The following is a 21,042-nucleotide window of genomic DNA, read 5'->3' as shown; positions in this document are numbered from 1 at the left end:
ACTTTTCTAAAAACAGTATTTGGGTCTTGTCTTTTTTTTTTTTATTCCACTGAGCTGCTTTTCCACTCATTTTCTATGTAAACATGCTCTCTAAGCGTTTGACCCTCAGTCTATTGCGATGTAGTATAATTGCCGCAAGGGGGAGCTAGACAGTCATTTCTCGATGGAAGTGACAGGGCGTCTGAACGAGCAGCTAATAACGAGTCTGGATGAATGTTTCCACTCATCTTTTGAAGGTCAAGGTTAGGATTTTTAATTGGATGAGCAAGGCCTACATCAGCACAAAAGGGCACCTTTTACCAATAGCAGTGTGTGAGAGAGAAAACCGTGACAGCTGTTGGAGGTTGGCAACATAGTGGAGCGACATTATGAAGCAGACAGGGACACTGCAGGGCACATTCCCTGAGCAACAGCAGACAAGACACACACATACACGCACGCACGCACGCACGCACACACACGTACCATAGAACCTTTTGTAACCTATAACATGGGTGAATGCAACAACAATAACAAAAGTGAGCAAGACAGGAAACGCTAAAAAATGTCAAATTAAAATTTGCATTAGAAAACATTTATTTTGGCAACACTCATCATTCTTGAATAGTTAGAAGAAAATTAACATCTGATTATACAGCCTATTTACAAAGTCAAAGTGCAGATACCACATCGTCTGTAATTTGAATCAAACCCTGTAAAGAACAAAAGGTAAAGAACCTTTGCTGAAAGAACCTGAAATACATCGTCCATCAGACACATATATAAACAGAAGAAAATTGAAGTATTTTCAGAATTTAAGCTTTTTGAGAATTCAGGTTATTGAGGAATTGAGGAGAATTGTGCTTGTTGAGAAATAGGTTGATTTTCTCTGAAGGATAATCAGAATGTCAGATTTTCTCTTAGTGCTTACAATAGGCTACTTTTTTCTGTTATAAGAAAGACTAATAAAATAATGTTAATAACTCTTTCTTTTCATGCATGATTTATAGCACAGGCAAAATAGACTCTCTATAGATTATAGCCTTACCTTTTATGTTGTGTATGTTTGCATTCATCTTTTGAAGATGGGTTTCAGAAATAAGGCTTGGAAATGAGCAAGGCAGAGGTGAACTTTTGAGTTTAAATGTCATGTTTTATGCAGGTTATCTCAGTTCTGGTTCATAAGGAATAAATGGACCGTGGAGTGGCCTGAGGCTGGGATGTCCTGCACATGCTGTGCTATGGGATGCTGTGTTTAATCAAGTGAAAATCTGTGGGCGAGAGAAGACTCCTCAACATGATGCGTTCTGAAAACTTTACCACCCCGGGGACACAGAGCACATTCAAGATGGAACTGAAAAAAAAAAACAAAAAAAAAAAAAACTGAAGACTAAAATGCTCAAATTGAGCATTGAAAAAAAAAAATTAAACAATCTATTTTTTAACTTTTTTTTTTAATCTCATGATTGCAGTCCTGGTTCATGGATATTATTCTGATATTGCAAGCAGATGCACTCTGTAAAGATTAAAAAAATATATTAAAAAAAAAACTTAAAGTTCAAACACTGTATATTGCACAAACTAATTGTAGATATTCTTGCTGATTTTTATTTTATTTTACATTTTTTTTAGCAACAGTTATGTGATCGTGATCGACTCGATTGGTCATTTTTGGGAAGATTTCTGGGCTTAGAAATAAAATCAGAAAGGTCTGAATGTCAAAGTGAAGTCAAATGTCAAACTCCTCTGACAAGTATTTTTGATGATCTCATATTTTTAACTTTGTCATTATAAGCTTACTCTAATGAAAATATTTTTTTAGTGGAAATGTGATTATCAATACTAGACATAATCAAATATTAAATACATGTTTTGATAAACCAGTTAGCTCAGAATTTGTACATAGACAGGACATAAATGATAAATAATTTTATTTACATTTAATCTGATCAACCTGTTACCTCAGAAGTGTCATAATTGAATAGGCTATTAAATACATGTATTTTTAATTAAACATGCATTATAAACTTTATTTATATTTTGTCTAAACTTGTTAAAGATTACCTCTCAAAAGTTTACCTTACGAAGGCCTTATTAAATATCAAATATTTTCCATAAACATGCAAACTGTTTTATCTTTAAACAAGTTAGCTCTGATTACTCATAAATAAATGTGCTTTGCTTCTACCAGAATAATATTTAATGTGTTTAGTGTCCAGGAAAGTCTTTAATTATGGGGGTGGACATTGGTTGAATTATAACTCAAATGAATCCATCTCTTATGCATATGAAGTACCCTTAACAAATATCATAAATGGACAATGAGAGAGGGATCCTTTATCATATGTTTTTGGTCCATACATTGCATGTTGTGTTGTGTCACCCACAGACATGTGATGATGCACACCATACGTTCCACGTGTCCTCTCTCGCTCTCTCTCTCTCTCTTCCTCCCTCTCTCACTCTGAATCTTTTTTGGTTTATTTCCGAGCCCATCTCCCCTTACCTACGCGTCCTACCAGAATAGCTCTTATACGGAGCAATCAGGTGGCACCAACTCAGAGAGGAGATCTCGACAGCATCATTTCAACATGCCATCGCAGCACTCAGCGCTGGGCTATTCTATTCAAACGATAATAATGAGACATCTCAGAGTTCAGCCTTTACCTTCAAGGGCATTTCACTAAGCTGAGGATGAGTTTCACGCTCCCCAAAAGCGAATCGACGACCTCCTTACTGAGATCCTCCGCACCGGCCAGAAGCGCGGCTCAGCCGCCCGATCACCCCGGAGCCCGGCGGACACACCATCAGCGATCCGCGGCGGCATCTGGAGCGGAGCCGGCGGAGTGCGATGCGAGCTCGCGGAGACCCCTGTGTCACCCCTCACTGGTCGGTACCCGGAATAGCGCAGAGAAGAGCCACCCACAACACTCCCACTCCCATGGACACGCTCTTTCCACGGCTCACAGTCAGGAAGACCTGTCGGAGCTTCCAGGTGGAAGGGAACGAAGGACAGCCAGACGGCACCATCACCATCACCATCATCATCACCATAATCGTCATCATCACCATCACCACCACCGGTCCACCCGGGACGACCTGCCCCAAGAGCCCCGACCCAAACACTCTCACGCCGCTCGCATGCCCACCAGAACTCAGTCTTTTTCCGAGTCCAGGGACGAAACGGCTCTCTTTTTTCAGTCACCTCTTCTGGCTCGACCGGGGTCGTCAGCGAGCAGAGAGGCGTGTCCCCCCTCCACCGCCTCATCCTCGCCGGTGCCCGCATCCTCCAGCCGCTCCTCCCGGAGATCAGGGCGGTCCAGCGCAGCATCTTCTGAAGCGGATTTCAACCTCCGCCCGTTCCTCAGCTCAGTGTTCGGACAGGTAAGGCTCGAACACACGCGGAGAATACGACTTTTTAAAGGGCTGTTATTTAAATACATCTTTTGTAAGCAGTAGGCCTAAGGGGCCAATTAACGTCAATAACAAACTTTATGCTACTAGCATGTTATTAGTCAGTCATGATTTTAGTAGCGAAGTGCGTAAAATTACTCAGGCAATAGGCTAATGCAAATGCTTACAGATCTGTCACCAAGTTTCATTTGGTGGAATCTTAGCTAACAGGGAACGTTAACTGTTAACGTTTTAAATGTTATGTAAATGTTAAGATAAAACGCTCTTTAAATAACATTTCAACATTATTAATATTAATATCTTGGAATGTCTTTATGATGCTGTTCTGAGAACAACATTTTCAGAACATTATAATGTTATTTATAACCCACACTTGATGTTCTCATAATGTTGACAGAAAATGCCCTTAGAACAACATTCTTGGAATGTCCTTATGGTGTTATTATTTTCTGAACCTTCTTGGAATATTACAAATGTTTAATGTGCCTATGTTTAAAGACTTAGAAAGAGTAAGTTTTAAATTCACAATGGCAGACAGATAAAGCCATTGAGTGAAAAAAAAAAATGGATGTCATTATATTCCATATGATCAAATGAATCCAAAGAGGGCACATTTATTCTGAAAATTGTAGCATAATTTGTCCATTTTGTTTTTGTCGTATAGTGTTGTTGCAGCATTTTCTTTTAAACAAAATTCAGAATTCACAAAAAAAAATCGGTGTTTGGATTTAAATTGATAAATGTTGAGATTGGATCATTATTGAAGTGATTATTATGTTTCTAGTATGTTTGGCAACAGTTCAAGATCTTGACCAAAAATGTATGCACCTTTTGATGGAAATAAAGGTTGTGATGTTATTACCATCAAGAGGTGCATGGTCAATATCTTGTATTGGCAATGCAAGAGTCAAGCACTCTGTAAAGTCTCCTCCAGCACATCCCAAAGACTTACAATAAATTTAAGGTCTGGACTCTCATTCTTTCACAGTTTGAGCCTGATGAATCTTGACATTGTCATCCTGGAATATGGCAATGATGTGTCTTCCTCCATGGTTGTTTAAGAAATTAAGCTGCGTGTGGCCACTTTAGCAAAATTTCTGTACAGTTTTGCAGGCCAAAAAGTCCTTTGTCTATTGTCAATAGTTACAAGACACTTTCAAACCCATGCGGCTTTCTGTTCGTCTCTGTGGTGAATCCGCATGACCAATTGAACCCGTTGAGAAATCTGTGTGGGGAAATCTTTCGCCCTCATGTGAAATTCTTGATCATGTGAATTCCTGTTGAAATCACTGGATTTCACCCAGAATAATTTGCAAGGTAAATGTGACCGTATCTTTACAGTTAAAAGAGCCAATCAACAATATGAATATGCATTTGCTGGACCATCCTGAAAAACTAAATTTTGTTGACTGATTTGTTATGCAAGACACAATTGGTTTCAGATTTTATTACCGATTTGAAATATGTAATTGAAACAAAATTTCAACAATCAGTTACATAGATTTCATTCTTTTCCCATTCAAGTCTGAAATAGCTGCCTGTGGGAATCACGAATTTGGCTGCCGAGACTAGTTTACCATTCGACTCTATGATTATCTCACACAATATTTTGGCATATGATACCATATTATGAAACAGTATCTGTGCCTTGAGTACCAGAATTGAAAACCTGATTTCACCAAGTGCAACATGTTCCTGGATCCTTTGCTGAACCTGGAACAACATTCCAATCAACCAATCAGATTTGAGGGACAAGTTTACAGTTTATGTCAAGTTTAGGCTTACAACCTAGGTGCTTCTACATCACTGTTATATTATCCTATCATTTCCCTCTGATTTTAGGGAGAAGTTAAGGGTATGGTTAGGTTCATTTTTGTACAGGAATGTTGTTCCAGGATCAACAAAATATGTTAACCCAGGAAGATGTTTTTAATTAAGGAACATATAATAAGTAATATTATCAGAATGAATATGAATTTATTTTCACAATGTATCCCAGTGTTTCCTTATTGATCAAACGCTTTCTGACAGTAAACATCTGTTAGTTGCCGCTGATTAAATGGCTGTCTAGACCGTTGTGGAAGCTTGGCTTCGGTATACACAAATCACAGAACTTTGCTTTGAAAATCAATTGCATTAATAATAAAAGAGTCTTTGCTGGAAGGATGAGCTTCGGCTGCTGCTTTGTTGCTTTAGACACTCGGAAAGGCTGAATGGATAAATACAACGTCTGTTTGTGAAATGCAAATCTTTTTTAGGAAAGAGATTCTGTGTATAAATGATTAAAAGCTGTTCTGATGTCTGATGAACACAATGACTTTGATGCGGTTGTAGAACATCACACACAAACACACACACACGTTGATTTGCAGCTACACTAATGTGGGTCGTCCTATTATTGTTATCCAGAAAGCTTTTAAAACCACATCGCTACATTTCAGAATCCATTTTAATGAGACAGACTCCTTTTTAAGGGTGGAAACAAACTGGATGGTTAGTCATAAAACATAGACCATCAGACCAATTAATTATATCCGGCTCCAAGGTCAGAGCAATTCAATGTACAAATAGTAAAAAAAAAAAAAAAAAAACACCACTTGTTAGATTAAAGGGTAAAATTAACCAGCCTGATCTCACGGCAATTCGTACGAATTCTACGAGGTGGCTAATTCGTACGAATTCATACGACCTCACTCATACGAATTCGTACGATTTTTGCTAAATCGTACATATTTTACGAATTGCCCAATTCGTATGAATTCATACGAATGACCCACCCCTGACCCCGCCCCTAAACCTACCCATCACGTGGGTTTAGACGAATCGTACAAATTCGTACGAATTCGCCACTTTTTTATCACTCGTACGAATTCGTACGAATTGGTCGTGAGATAGCGTTGAATTAACTGGCAGCTAGTTAGAAAATATCGACAAATGAGACGAATTATGAATTAAGCCTTCGAGGTCAGAGCTTTTCTCACTGTAACCCTCCATCTGGCATTGTTTATATTGCGATGATTCATTTATATTTACCTCAGTCCTTTTTTTCCTTCTAAGCCCTTAACCACTGTTATTATACAGGGGTTTCTTACCTAATTTGATAGCAGTTAATATAAAATCACCATAATTGCCTAATGCATCATTTATGTGTAAAATGTTGGTCTATTTCATTGGCATTTATGAAGGAATCTCACATCACTGGGAGAAACCTTCTGTTTGCAAGTATGTTGTTTAGGCTGTCAGCTTCAGACGCTGTATGAATCAGTGAGGCTGGCTTACAGTCTCTCACTGTGTGTGTGTGTGTGTGTGAGTAAACACAATTTACCAGAAATGCAGTGTAACAGGCTTCAGATAACATGGGTGACACACTCCCTATTGGCCTGTCTGAATTCCTGTCTGAAACACTCGCCTTGACGGGTGTTGAAATAAGACTGACAAAACTGTCCTTTGAGGACGATGCAACTCTTTCCCTCAGTGAATCTCGTAAATGTTAAATCAGATATGGTCTCCCCTTCTCTTTAGTGCTATTCTTAGTCTCAGAGCCCTTTGTGCGTGTGTGTGTGTGTGTGTGTGTGTGTGTGTGTCGTTCCCCTGATATGTTTTTGTCTCTGTTGTCAAACACTTGTCCAAGGCTCTAGCATCTCTGCTATAAACGTCTAAAATAAAATTTCTGTCATTTGTTACGGCGAACAGGCGAAGGAGAGGAGAGGTGGATCTTGATGCAGCTGTATACTTTTAGTCAGCAATAGGTTATTAATAGCATTAATAGAATTAATGAAAAAAAAAAGAACAATCAATAATGTGGGTGGAAATCAGACTCACTGACTCATTCTGTTATGAATGTCATCCACACACATTTATAAAACAGTTTCCTTAAAAGGAAACTGAACAAAATATGATTAGTTATTTTAATCTATTAATTTTTAATGTTTAACAGGGAAAAAACAACATCTTTTCAACAAGTTCCCCCTGGAAACTTAAATATTCCCCGGTTGGGAATCACAGCTTTAAAGTAATCCTCTTTTTCCAAGTCTTGCCTCATCTTTATCCTGTTACAATAATGCATGCACCAGTATTATGACAGTATTAGGAACTGCTTTTGCCTATGCACATTTTTGTTTGTGTACAGGTGTACTTGTGAAAGATATTGTGTGATATATGCGTTGCATTGCGATGGGTGTATATGAGTACATGTTGAGCTTGTGACTGTGTCTGCTGACAGGATGAGAGGTGACAGTTAAAAGTAGGTTGCACATTCACAGAGAGCTTGAAAAGGGGACGGAGGGATAGATAAAACTAACATATTAGAGGAGAAGAGGCAGAGAAGGGCTTTGGCCCCCGAGTCTGTTTCTCAAGATGAATCATCTCATGGAGAAAAACGAGGGAGAAATAGAGATGGATGGAGGATGACAGATAAGAAGATGCGCATATGTGCGTATGTGTGTGTGAGAGAGAGAAAGAGATTCTTAAGGAACAAAAAGAGAGCCAGAAAATAACATTTATCCGTGTCACAGATAACCGAGCAACATAAACAGAAGCACCTTTAATTGGCCTCTGTATCCACTCAAAAAGCTTTGATGTCATAGTCATGGCTTGTATATAAAAGCATGGCTATGACATTTCTGAAAGGTTTATGAATACTTTTAAGCTCAGAATAAAGGACAAGGACAGCAACTGCAACCTGCATTAATACAATTTGTGTACTAAGATGCTGTACCATGGTACTTTGATATATGGTACTGAATGGTTACCATATTCATGTTTTTAGTACTTAACTGGAGAGTTGCAACTCAAAAGTGGGTTGTAAAGGTCTGTACTGATAGGACTGTGAAGAGAAGGGAAAAATAACGCTACTGTAAAAAGATATCGTGATTTTAACGGTCAAAGACTGTAAAAACGCTACAGTGAAAAACTGTTTATTGGTTAAGAGAAAGTTTCCTTACTATATACGGTAAACAACTGTGATAGATCTAACGGTACATTTAATGTAATTTTACTGTAAAATACCGTTACATTTACAGTTTTTGGAAGTGAAAAAGAACAAGTCATTGTATAATTTACATTGAAAAAAAGTAAATTGACATTCCCACAATTCCCTGCGTGACACTTCACATTTGATGTATTTTTGTTGAAATAACTATGTTTCTTCATAGTTTTCTTAGTTTTTTCTAATCAGTTATGACATTAGGGTTTTATGTTACATTTAATGTTGTTAAATTAATGTTTATTGCGTTTTTAAAATTTCACGTGTGTTACCATGATGGTGTTTAGTGTTTGTGTGAATGACACTGTACAGCTTCTATATATTAGTATTAACTTTCTTGTGAAAGAGCTGCTTGTGATGAGCTTTAATTCATCATGTGATTTTCATCTCCACTGTGATTGGTGGTTGTCAGTGTATAACAACAGATATAAAAATTTCAATATGTCAGTAAATTAACATTATATCAGATAATTAAATATGGTTTATTGCTGTAAATTTAAGTAAAGTCTGTAAAATCTAAAATGTTGCTACCGTATTATTTACAGTAAATTTCTGGCAACCACAGTTGCCGGTATTTTACCGTAAATGTAACAGATTTTTTTTACAGTGTAACTGCGAATTCCAACATGTGTTCTCAGAAACAATAAACACAACTGCAAGATAAAATACAAAGTTCATTAAGAGCAGGTTCACTTACAGCAAGGATAAGTGTGGTTTGTGCCAAGTTTGCTGACCATTTTGAATGGTTTTCTTATTAGTTTACTTATCGATTTTCTATATATATCCCACTGCGAAGAAGGAATGTGGTAGCATAAACATGAGTATGTAATCAGGATTAAACAGAACAGGTGTGTGGGATTAATTAACAAACAAGGAAACTAGGAAATCAGGTAAACAGGAACAGATCAGAGACTGAAAATGAAACCAACTGAACATAATCATTACTGTATCTATTGTATTTATATGTGTATATAAAACATATTTCGATATATAATATATAATCAATATAGTCTATATATATTTTACTGTACAATTATGCTAAAATAGCTACAGATTCAATTTACAGCACCTTCTTAAATTGAATAAAAACATAAACAAGCAAAAACACACCAATGCACATTCTATATTCATCATTTTGTAGATGTAGAGGGAAAAAATCTGATTTTCCCCCATCTTGCTCCGACCAAAGTTATTTGAACACACGTGACGTTGTAATTACGACTTCCCAACTCGTGAATACAAATGTCCCAGGAGGACTTGAACGCACCAATATTCACATGTGAAGAAGCCTAATGTATTGTTTGGCTAATTACACAATTTTATAATTAATAACAAAATAATCAAATATTACTAAAAAATAATAACATATTCACAATGCATATGATATTTTTATTGTCGTATTCTAATGATAATTTAGTTAATTTGTAATAAAACAGCTGAAAATGAATTCTGCTTATCGGCAGTTGTGAGTTTGAGTTCTGGTTTGATGTCTTTTCATTGGACCAAATCTCCTCGTGGTTTCCTCTTCGTCCTCCTATAATAAAGGCGAATATAAGGATACGTTTTATTTTGATGGTCTCCTTTAGACATTCTGTTGACTATAAGTAACTTTGCAACTACATGTGTGTGTGTGTGGTATTTTTAGCTGTCTGTATAAATGATTGTTTGGATTAGAGACCAGGCCTCCAGCTGTGAGAATGGCAATATGCTTGTCTGAATGAGACCCACTCTCCTCCCATTCTCTAAACACATACACAGATTCTCATTTACACCCTCCTCTCTCCCATTTGCAGAGCTTCTTAAGCTTAGTAATATTATTTTATTGTATTATAATTATCTTAAACCACCGCCTCCCGTCTGCGCCAATGACTAATGAAACACTTCATACTGCCCTGATTCCCAATGTGCTGAATTTACAGAGAGCCATTCATAACCCCATTTAATGATGTCTACACTTAAAGAAAAAACATGTTATACAAAAAGATTCAAAAGTATAAATGAGTGGTGTTATGTTCTGTTTCATGGTGTTTTGTTTGAGATCCAAGCACATCTTGTGCCCCATTTTTCCATCATTATTTCACTGAGTGACCTATTTTTAGCTTTAATTATCAGTAAAGACCACCATATTTTTGTTCTATCAGGGCATACAATCTTTATGAATTCAGGCTTTCAGGGCAAATCTTTGAATAATCTTAGAGCCTCTATGAATGCTGATTGCGGAAGCCTGGAATCCTCATTCTGCGCGTCAAACAAAAGACGGGAGTGCATTTACATTTTGAAAGGTGTCCCAGTTATTTTCATTTGCATACGCCTTGGTTCTCATCAGTTTCCAGATAATGGTTATTAGTGGTGCGTGCACTACACCGTTTACACATTAATGATAAAAACCAGGCGGCTTTTGATATTTTACTTATGATTTTCACTTGACTGATGTATTTGAGCCAGATGTAGGGATCTGAATATAATGGAAATTTGAAGGTGGACTTTTGATTTGGGCCTGTCAGCAACCACCCAGAACACCCTAGCAACCACATAGTGAAATAAAAATACCATAGATCATGATAGTGTCAGGTTTATGTTTCTGTTAACTCTTATTTTGACATTTGTTCCTGTTTCCCCACTCTGTAATCAGTATAGTATGGAATTAAACAGGGAGTATATATTCATGTGGCAAACAACCCTGACAGAAGAACTTACCAAAAGATGAAAGAGAAACCACAACTAAACAGAGCAGGGAAACAGGAAAAAACGGAAACGAGGCAAAATGTCAAAATAAGAGTTAACCGAACCGAACATAAACTTGGCAGAGCAAGATCTGAGCAGGCACAATATTTTCTTGAGAGATTGTGATAATCTCAAAAAATATATATAAAAAGCATAAAAAAGTAATAATAAATTAAGTATAAATAAGTATTAATAATATTCTTTACAACAAGGTTTCATTTGTTAAAACTAGTTATAAAAAAATACTTCAAAAGCAATTATTAATCTTAGTTAATGTTGATTTTATTTACTAACACATTATTAAAATCTAAAGTTGCATCTGTACTGAACGTTTTGTGTAGTATTTACAATTTTTACTCAGAAATTGCTACTAAATCAAAACAATCTTTGTTTTATTTTTATTTTTACTATTTCACTACTTCATGGACTTTAGCTATGTGAACTAACAATGAACAGTTGTATTTTTATTAAAATTATAATAAGGTTAATAAATTATAACAAACATAGTGTTCATTGTTAGTTAATGTCAGTTAATGCATTTTTTTTTTGTAAAAATGTTACCTTTTTGTAAAATGTTACCAATAAAATAATAGCACACTCAACAGACATTAATAAACATCTGAGGCTGGCTAGATTACAGAAAAATCTCAATTTAGTCCATAACTTAAATACTAAAACACAATGTACAAAAGCAAATATTTTTTGAAGTTGTGAATACAACAAATATTATTTGAGTGCATTTTACAAACTAACATTTCATTCTTTCAACTTAAAAATGTATTGTTTAATTAAATGCGTTACTTGCAGTTTCTTTGTATTTAATTGCGAAATGTACTAGAGTAAATTTGAAAAATTGTTTCTACACCAAGTGTTTTTTCCAGTGAAGATATGTACATTTAGATACATTCATGTTACACATTGATACTTTTATTATCTTTTTCCACAATGCGATGTCTAAGTGATTTAAATGTCGATATAGTTTGTCTCTCTCTAATGAGCTGTTTTTGATAAAACGAATTTTTGACTTCACTAACTGTAAATATGCCTCATGGTGGCATACAAAGTCAGACTGAACACGTTAACTGAATGATTTTGTTTCCCAGTGCTATTAAACCAGATAATGTCTTTTATGTCTTTTCTATGTCTTTGGTGTTTTTTATTGTCTCTCTCTTTGTATCCATCTCACTCTCACCTTCCCTTCCTCTCTGTTTATAGTCACCGTGAGAGTGTATAGATCTGAAGAGCCAGTCTACACAATGTGTTCAGTAAACTGTTATGATGAATGAATGGAAAATGTTGGCTGGATTGCTTATTTTCATTCATGGGAATGCTTGCTTTCTCTATCTGTCTCTCTCACACATACAGATTAACACATAGACAGACAGTCCTTTCTCTGTGACATTCACAACACATGTGATGTGGCAGTGTATAAATAAAATAAGTGATGTTTTGTGAGTTCATGTGTTTGTGTTATGTATAAGATTGAATGTTGAAATGCATACAGACTTGACTTGCTGTTCTTAATTGATGGTCTTGTTGACTATGACCATTAATGTCGACTATTGCTATGAAAACATAGCAATGCAGAGAAAAGGAAGAATAATGCTAAAATAGATGTTAACATATTTGTTGTGATTTGTGTGTTTATATGAACATGTTCAATAGGAACCATCAGTGCAACATGTTGTTGTCGACCACATCGTGAACTATTCGTGTCATTCACCCTCGGGAGTGTCTGTCTGCTTAACACAACACAAAGTATCTTTCATTTTTATAGAGCATGTTCAAGAGCCTGGAAAAAGTGTTGTAACAAAGATAGATGATGTTAACACAGACATTTTTGGGGCAATAGTCGTATAGTTAAATTTTTCTGGGACGTGGAATCAAACAGACACACTGCATCTGAAAATAAATGACCAAAAGACCAGTTGCAAGTTCCTCTTAATAAAAATGGAATTTGCCATTTGTATTGTAACATTATTAATAACAGGAAAGGTTGTGGGCTCTAACTCCACAAACTGAATGAGGTCAAAGGGAGATAGAGGGTCCCAGGTCACTCATGACCCAAAATATGCATCTGCCAAATGAATGAATGATGTGAAAGCTCTGATTTAGGAACAACAAATACCCGAACACACACATAGACCTACTGCAGAGTCATGCACGTTGTGATTGATGTGTTACAGTAAATACGGACTTGCTTATGTGTGGCTTTGCCTTGGAATGTTTGATACTAACTTACATAAGCAATTTAGATGTTCTTATTCTGCATGCTGTTGCGTAGGCGTATGTATTTACGTCGCATAATTTGCTTCTCCTTTGTTTTGGTCTACAATTTAGGTCGCATGTTTTTACATGTGTGTGTGCGTGAATGTCGTGGTCTTATGTCAATAGAGACGGCATGTTTATACTCCTTTCTTCCCCCCTGGTGAATGCTAGAGCTTCTGTTCTCCATCTTTCTCCTTCTCTTTCCTTCATCGCCTTTAAAGGTTGTCACTGTTAGATGAGGACAGATGCGTCTCACTTGTCGGGATTTGTTCACTTAGCTGTGACGCTGGAGAAATGCCATTGCCACGTGACCAGGACCACCTCACCTTTTTGTTACGCACTATAAACACTATAAAACGAGTCTTAATACACCTTGGGTGTCGTTGAACGACTAGAAGCTACAATGGCTGCTCTGGGTGGTTTGGATGCATCACTGGTTAAAGGTTTTCTGCTAATGAAGCCATCTCCAGAAGAACTTTATTTCATGGTTGACCTGGATTTTATTGTGAGGGACAGAGTTTGGATTTTTGAATGTCTTGTCTTTAAAATGTAACCTTTGCTTATGTTGTTTTGACTTTTTTCCCTCATCTTTTGTTGTTACAGAATCGAGAGTTGAGACCAGAGGAGATTGATGGTAAGTTAGATGATTATTTTAGCTACTACAATGAACCTTTTACTGTTTTATTAGACCTCATGTTTCATTTAGCCTGTGTGTTAACATGCCATTCATGTGTTTGGTATGTCTTGACGAGTGAAGAGTTGCGAGAAGCGTTTAAGGAGTTTGATAAGGATAAAGATGGCTTTATCGGCTGTAAAGACCTGGGGAACTGCATGAGAACTATGGGATACATGCCCACAGAGATGGAACTAATAGAACTGAGCCAGCAAATCAACATGAACTGTAAGCTTCTGGTTGCGCACAGCCATAATCTTATCAGCTACGTCTTTTCACTACAAAATATTGACATCAGTCTGTTTTTCTTAGTAGGTGGCCATGTGGATTTCGAGGACTTTGTAGGGTTGATGGGACCTAAACTCCTTGCTGAGACAGCGGACATGATCGGCATAAAAGAGCTCAGAAATGCCTTCAAAGAAGTGGGTGGAGAGTTCTATAATATAAATATATACTGTATAATATAAAGAATATAATATACAAATAAAAAATGAAAGAAATTATAAATAAAATGTTTGATATGCATTGTTTTCAGTTTGACACGAATGGAGATGGTGAAATAAGCACAGGAGAGCTAAGGGAAGCTATGAGGAAGCTGCTGGGACAACAGGTTAGTGCTTTTGGTATAGAGAGAATTGTGAGAATGTGCTTAAAGTGACCAATAAATCAAATGATCATTTTTTTTTTTTATCAATTATCCGTGCATATATAGCATAGGCTATATATATTTTTAAATTATGTGCACTCGTAATCTTTAATCAAAGTAACTTTGTGTTCACTGGCGCGAGGGCGGGACAACCTGTCACTCACAAGAGCTCGCAATAGCAAATCACACCAATCAATTCTCGACTTTTTTTGCTGTTGTTGTTCGAGAAGCCATTTTATTTGGATATAGACAATAGTGAAGAAAAGACTATCGCAACGTCCATTTCATGCTTACTTTAAAATGATACGAAATGAAAATTGACCCTTTCTATTTTCTAAATGCATGCTTATTGTGAACAAATAATCCATGCATATGTTTCGCTTTTTTTTTTTTTTTTTCGTACTTGTAATTTTAAATCAAAATTTCGCAACTCAATCTTCTGGTGAAAACAGCTTTTTCTCAAACCTGACTGCTGTTTACTAAGGATTTACCAATTTTGAAAAATCTCCACACAGTTCTTTTCCATATGTGACACATATAAATGACACTCCAATGTGACTACATTTTGATTAGATTTGTGTGAGGAAAAGACCAGAATCGGTTCAGTCAAATATCTGAACGGTTCCTGTCACCTGATTTTTAACAATCTATTCTTGTTTTTGTTAGGTTGGCCATCGAGACCTAGAGGACATACTGAGAGACATTGACTTGAATGGAGATGGCCGAGTAGACTTTGAAGGTAAGAATCTCAGTAGCACTAAGTAACAGGGCCGTAACCACCATAGACATTGAGAGGGACAAGTGCCCCCAATAATTAGAAATGGTCAAATTGTCTCCCCAATATTTGATATTCTTGATTCTGCTCTTCCGCTCTTCATTACGCTCCACTCTGTTTGTTGTTCGGATGACAAAAAGTTTTAAAAGTAAAAATTTTAGGCTGGTCTGCCTCAGCAGTCTAAGGGACTGTTCACACAGAACGCGTTTTTCCATTCCAACGCGCAACTTTTCCATTGTTTTTCTATATAAACACGTGCTAGACGGTCGTGTATAACCGTTGCTCTCGCATCTCGCATCTTTTGCATATTTAAAAAAAAAAGTAATTATTTGCAAATAGTTTAAAATTATTACTTCACAACTGCTATTAGACCGTGAGCTTCTTTTACTGTTCTTGTTTCTTTGTCTTTATTCCCTTAAATTCCTTTTAATCCTTTAATTCCTTTATAAGTCCCCTTTATAATTTTATCCCTTAAAACTCATCTTTGATCTAAAAATTAAAAATTTTCCTGTGAAAAAAATTATTCAGCCTTAAAATAGCTTGAATGCACCCTTGCTTCATTTAGTATACACAGAAACATTATGCTAATTAGCCCCGCCTCCACTCATTCACGCCAGCTCACAGATTCACTCGACCAACTTACTGAGGTAAACGCTGCACAACGGTATCGCTCTTTACAACGTCGGACACATAACAGTAATTAATATGATTAGCCTTTTGCTTGACTATGTTATCAAACAACTAATAATGTGTTGGTAATGTTACACAAGCTATGTTCCCGTTCGCCATCTCACAATCATCAGCAACGCTTTGAACAACTCAGAACGTCAGTGGAGAAAGGCATATAGTTCATCAAAACATTGTAATATACATCATAGGCTACACCTACCCTGGAAATCCAGAGTTCTTGCGAGAGCACAATTTGAATTTGCTCAGAGAGTTGCTCTGGCATTGAGTAATGATGCTCATTAACTATGCCCTTAACCAATCACATCGGGTTATCTGATATAGGTGGGCCAGAGGCGAGATGACGACAGCGCTACGACGTAGAAGTCATTAGTAAACATTGCAAGATGGCTATGGATGAACATCAGTTGTTTGAAACGGCTTTGGCCGCTACAATGAACGAGTTAGACTTGGCTTTTTAACTAAAAGAGGAACAGAAGACGCCGCTCGAATCGTTCCTTTGCAAGAAGGGTGTTTTTGCTGTTTTGCCCGACCGGATACAGCAAGAGTCTAATCTACCATTTAGCTAAGCGTATGGGGCTCTGGATACGTCACCCTGTGTATTGTTGTGATAGGTCGTAGTGTTATCCAATTGCGTGCAGTGAGATTTTCAAATGCATGCTTGGTGCCTCCCCTGGAGCTGGCCGATTTTCATTACTCAATGCCAGACCCTTAATCTTTCAGATTTGGGTCTGGATTTACACCCGCTACACCCGCTATATTGCTAAATCTACCCGATTTTTCATATCAACAAAAAAATATACCGCGATCACCTGGCATCTCTTGAGACTCCCCTGCTAGTTCGCTGTTGATGATATGCTAAAGCCCGCCGGCACGTTGATGTGATTGGCTACAACGTAGTTTCTGACGTCACAAACTACCTTGTAGCCAATCACGTCAACCAGTGACTTCAAACTGCGTTTTTGAGACTTTCTTTTTTTTCACTGCAGTTTTAAAGCAACACTAAGTAAGATTTTTTTTACCTTAAAATAATGTTTCCAAAATCGTTTCAGTGGTTCATCAAGTCGTAACAGGGTGAAAGGCACTTCTGGATTCACTTTGCGATCCTTTATATGCTTTAACCACACTATGTACGATTTCCAGATCGAGTCCCGTTTCTGTAATTCTAATGAGACATTAGAAAACTACAAATTTGGCTTGCTTTACGTCAAGCGTTACAATAGTCATTATTTTGTTTTTCTTCGATTCTGATGTCGCAATACATCATACTTTCATGAAATCATGCAACATACTCTACCTTGTCTGTGGACATCGTTCATTCCAAAGTCGGTGCTAGATAAACAGCGAGCGTGCGTGTGACAGTAGGCTGCGGTAGGTTAAATTATTTACGACAGGGGTAATGGACAATTCCGCTTCCAACCTGTAGGGCGACCGCAGAGGAAAAGTTCCTTGGTGTTGCTTTAAAGGAGAACTCCGGTCAATTTTAACATTGAGCTCATTTTTTTGTAAATTTGGAGTGCTGTCAGTACAGAGAACAACGACAAAAATCGGTGTTGCCTACACCGTGTTATCCTCTTTTTAAAATTTGCACCCTGTTGACTTCAATGGGGCAAGTTTTAAACCTGCTTTTAGCCTCTTAACATCCTTGATGTGTCATTACAAGTGCACAGCCATGTGAGTGATTCCTTCAGACTGAACACGGTGAATCTGACTGCAGTAGATGTGAAAGATATGAATAAAAATGATGTTTATTCAGCCAGCGCTCATACCTGTATTTATTTCCTGTTTTCGGTCGAAGTCCATAGTAATCGATTGTCGAGTTCACGCGCATGATCATAGGTATTAAACCAATGCGCGTGAACTCGACAATCGATTACTATGGACTTCGACCGAAAACAGGATGTAAATACAGGTATGAGCGCTGGCTAAATAAATATCATTTTTATTCATATCTTTCACATCTACTGCAGTCAGATTGACCCGCGTTCACTCCGAAGGAATCACTCACATGACCTGTGCACTTGTAATGACACATCAAGGATGTTAAGAGGCTAAAAGCAGGTTTAAAACTTGCCCCATTGAAGTCAACAGGGTGCAAATTTTAAAAAGAGGATAGCACGGTGTAGGCAACACTGATTTTTGTCGTTGTTCTCTGTATTGACAGCACTCCAAATGTACAAAAAAATGAGCTCAATGTTAAAATTGACCGGAGTTCTCCTTTAAGGAGAAAATACTCAGCAATGATGTTGACTTATGAATTTGCACATGGTTTGTCTTAAAGCACATTAAAAACACCACATAGACATATAAACAACATTAAAAACTTGATTTTCACCACAGGGGGACTTTAAATAAAAAGACCAATTAAGCCCCCCTCAACCACATTGGTCCCCCCAATGTTCAAGTTACGGCCTTGCTAACAAAAAGTAAAAGCAGACAATAGATGCATAGTGTTTTTAAGTTAAAGTCTCTGTATTTATTTTCTCTCTGTATCTTTTAGAGTTTGTGCGAATGGTGTCCCGCTGAAAGGGCAGCGTTCATATAGTGTCTCCAACAGAAGAAAGTGAGATGCTGTGCTGCTTCCTGCTGGTCAAAGCAGACAGAGTATTAGACTACTGCAAGAAAGGCCCTGCTGAGGCAGTGGTGTGTGGTATAAAAAAAGAAAACTGGAGTTTTTGGAGAGAAAAAAATATATACGCACACACACAAACAAAAAATAGTATACTGTAGCCAAGTGTCTCTGCACTTTCAACCATGCAAGACCAAACAAAGTTTTTTTACACGCACATTAGAGTACAATGCTTGATTATGGCAATATTACATTAAGTGTTGTCCCTGTTGTCCCATATATGTGTCTCTGTGTGATAAGCTAGGTGAAGAAAATTATGTCAGAAAGTTTTCAGTCACACTCTGTGGTGTCTATTTTGTTAGCAGTAACGTAATGGCGTAAATGCATTGACTTCCTGATAATATGTTATACGAGTCAAGCTCATAACTCCAGTTTTGACACTCTCATTATTATTTGTCCTTGTCAAACTATTTGCCTGTTTCTGTTCTAAAATCACAATGCATGACTTTAAAACAAATACATTCCACTGTGCAAGATGGAACCAAATTTTGTTGCTGGCCTCTATAGTTTTAACACAGAACTGAGTGATTTCTGAGTTTAGAAATGTTTGATTCACTATTTTTAGTTGTCATGACATGTTAAAATTTCAAGAGCACAGTTTCACTCTACACAGGCCTATTTGAATCAATGCAAATGTTCAATACCTGATCATATGCTTAAAGGGGCTATATGCAACTTTTTCCCCAAAATAAACGTAACAATAGCCTTTTTATTTGACCATGTATGACTCAAACATCTCCTGATGAGCATACTGACACCTTGTCAGCTCACAGTGGGTGCACCTATAAGCCTGTATCCTATTTTTCCTATTTTCTGTCGGGTCAGATTTTTCACGCGCTGTCTGCGGATGTGACGTCAAGCACGTTCATGTTAAACGTTTCAGATCACTCTGCCACCACCGCTAGTCAGCAAACAAACTTAGTTTCTCAAACAATATATGTATTTGACTGTTCTTACCTCTGTAAACATAATGTTGACTTCTTTGCAGCGGATGACTTGTGAAGTGTGCACGTACGAGAGCGAGCAGAAAGGAAGAGCAGTTCTGTTTTTTGGCCACAGGTGTCAGTCGCGAGTTTAAATTTCAGAAAAAAGCATATAGCCCCTTTAAGAAACAGACAGTGAATATTTATTTTTTTGACTTCAGCCTCTTTATGTCTGTTTGTGTGACCAGTGTCTGAGGCATTTGTAGTCTTAACTGTTATCTGACCTGATTATTGCATGCAAAAAAGACCTTCATATGTAATATAGTGGTTTTAATACCTTGTAACAAAATAAGCAAATAAAACCGTGTCTATTAATAGCGTATATTTTTCATCACCACATTTGTGTATAAGCTTCATTACTCTATTAGTTTTTACTCAACTAAAGGTTTGCCTTACCTGCTCTAAAGAAATGCTATTTATGTACACAAGGAGCAACAATTTGGCTGCTGTCTTCTCAGCTGTTCTCCAAATCATTCAGCAACGAGCATCACTTTCCCAGCGGCTGGAACAGACTGTACGTGTTGTCATGGCAACGGGCTTTTCCTCCGGACCAAAACGGGACAGAATTTATTTTTTCCTGCTTTTTCATTGTGAATGCAGCAGGAGAGCTAAAAATAATGCCATATGCCACCGTGTGGTAAAAGACACGCAACTGTCATCACGACGGTTTTACAATGCATGCGCCTAAATTTAAAAAAAGAAGCCTATTTTTGCATTTTAAACAAATGTAATTTATAAAGAAATATATTATTGTATTAATTTAATGAATAAAACATTCTGCAAGGCAAATGTGAAACTTCCTTCATAGTAGCCTATTGTGTTTTTAATAAATATATCGTTTCACAAACCAACAGCATCAGTAGGCTAATAATAATATTTTTGAATATATAATATTGTTGTTTTAAATATGAACATAATTGCTGTTTTATGATTTTATTATACAATTAATTAATATATAAGTACTAATAAATAATTATAAGTAATAAAAGATTAATGAGGTAACATTGCTTTTCTGTTTCTTTACGTTGGTCATTAAAATAAAACTTAATTCATTCTCCAGTTCTGTTCGCTATCTGCCTAATCCCGCCCACCTTTCGCTGCGTATGTACAATGTTACCAATGAACTGAAGCCAGCTAATTTATGCGAGGAAGTGAGTGAAAGTTGATACACTTGATTCGCTGGTTCCAGACACTTCCATCGATTGTGATTGGTCAGAATCTGTCGTGCTTTACGAGCCTATTCCTATCACAAGCAAATCAAGTCGGAGAACCTGTTACTC

The 21,042-nt window shown here is 37.0% G+C and overlaps 1 protein-coding gene across 2 annotated transcripts; it reads left to right on the top strand.

Annotated features, from left to right (window-relative positions):
* Positions 1 to 2,360: 2,360 nt before the first annotated feature.
* cabp1a (calcium binding protein 1a) lies at positions 2,361 to 20,562 on the top strand. 2 transcript variants are annotated; one of them, XR_013823810.1, is made up of 8 exons: positions 2,361 to 3,363; positions 13,973 to 14,003; positions 14,127 to 14,270; positions 14,355 to 14,464; positions 14,578 to 14,652; positions 15,355 to 15,427; positions 18,651 to 19,443; positions 19,889 to 20,562. XR_013823810.1 is itself a non-coding variant. In XM_079896013.1 (7 exons), the coding sequence occupies exons 1-7, from the start codon at positions 2,674 to 2,676 to the stop codon at positions 18,674 to 18,676; spliced, it is 1,149 nt and encodes a 382-aa protein (XP_079752139.1). In that variant the 5' UTR covers positions 2,490 to 2,673; the 3' UTR covers positions 18,677 to 20,083. The 2 variants fall into 2 exon arrangements, 1 of the variants encoding a protein (XP_079752139.1); XM_079896013.1 differs by having other exon boundaries at positions 2,490 to 3,363; positions 18,651 to 20,083.
* Positions 20,563 to 21,042: the final 480 nt, after the last annotated feature.

Source organism: Squalius cephalus (genome assembly GCF_949319135.1).
Source record: "Squalius cephalus genome assembly, chromosome: 16".
NCBI lineage: Eukaryota > Metazoa > Chordata > Actinopteri > Cypriniformes > Leuciscidae > Squalius > Squalius cephalus.
Note: the sequence above shows the minus strand (reverse complement) of the source record. Positions and strands in the feature narration are given on the sequence as shown.

What these genes read in the sequence shown, in the direction of transcription:
- cabp1a (XM_079896013.1), top strand. Translation starts at nt 2,674, where the DNA reads ATGAGTTTCACGCTCCCCAAAAGCGAATCGACGACCTCCTTACTGAGA. An exon ending in GAGACCAGAGGAGATTGATG is followed by an intron (nt 14,004 to 14,126) that starts GTAAGTTAGATG and finishes TGACGAGTGAAG; the next exon opens with AGTTGCGAGAAGCGTTTAAG. An exon ending in TGGCCGAGTAGACTTTGAAG is followed by an intron (nt 15,428 to 18,650) that starts GTAAGAATCTCA and finishes TGTATCTTTTAG; the next exon opens with AGTTTGTGCGAATGGTGTCC.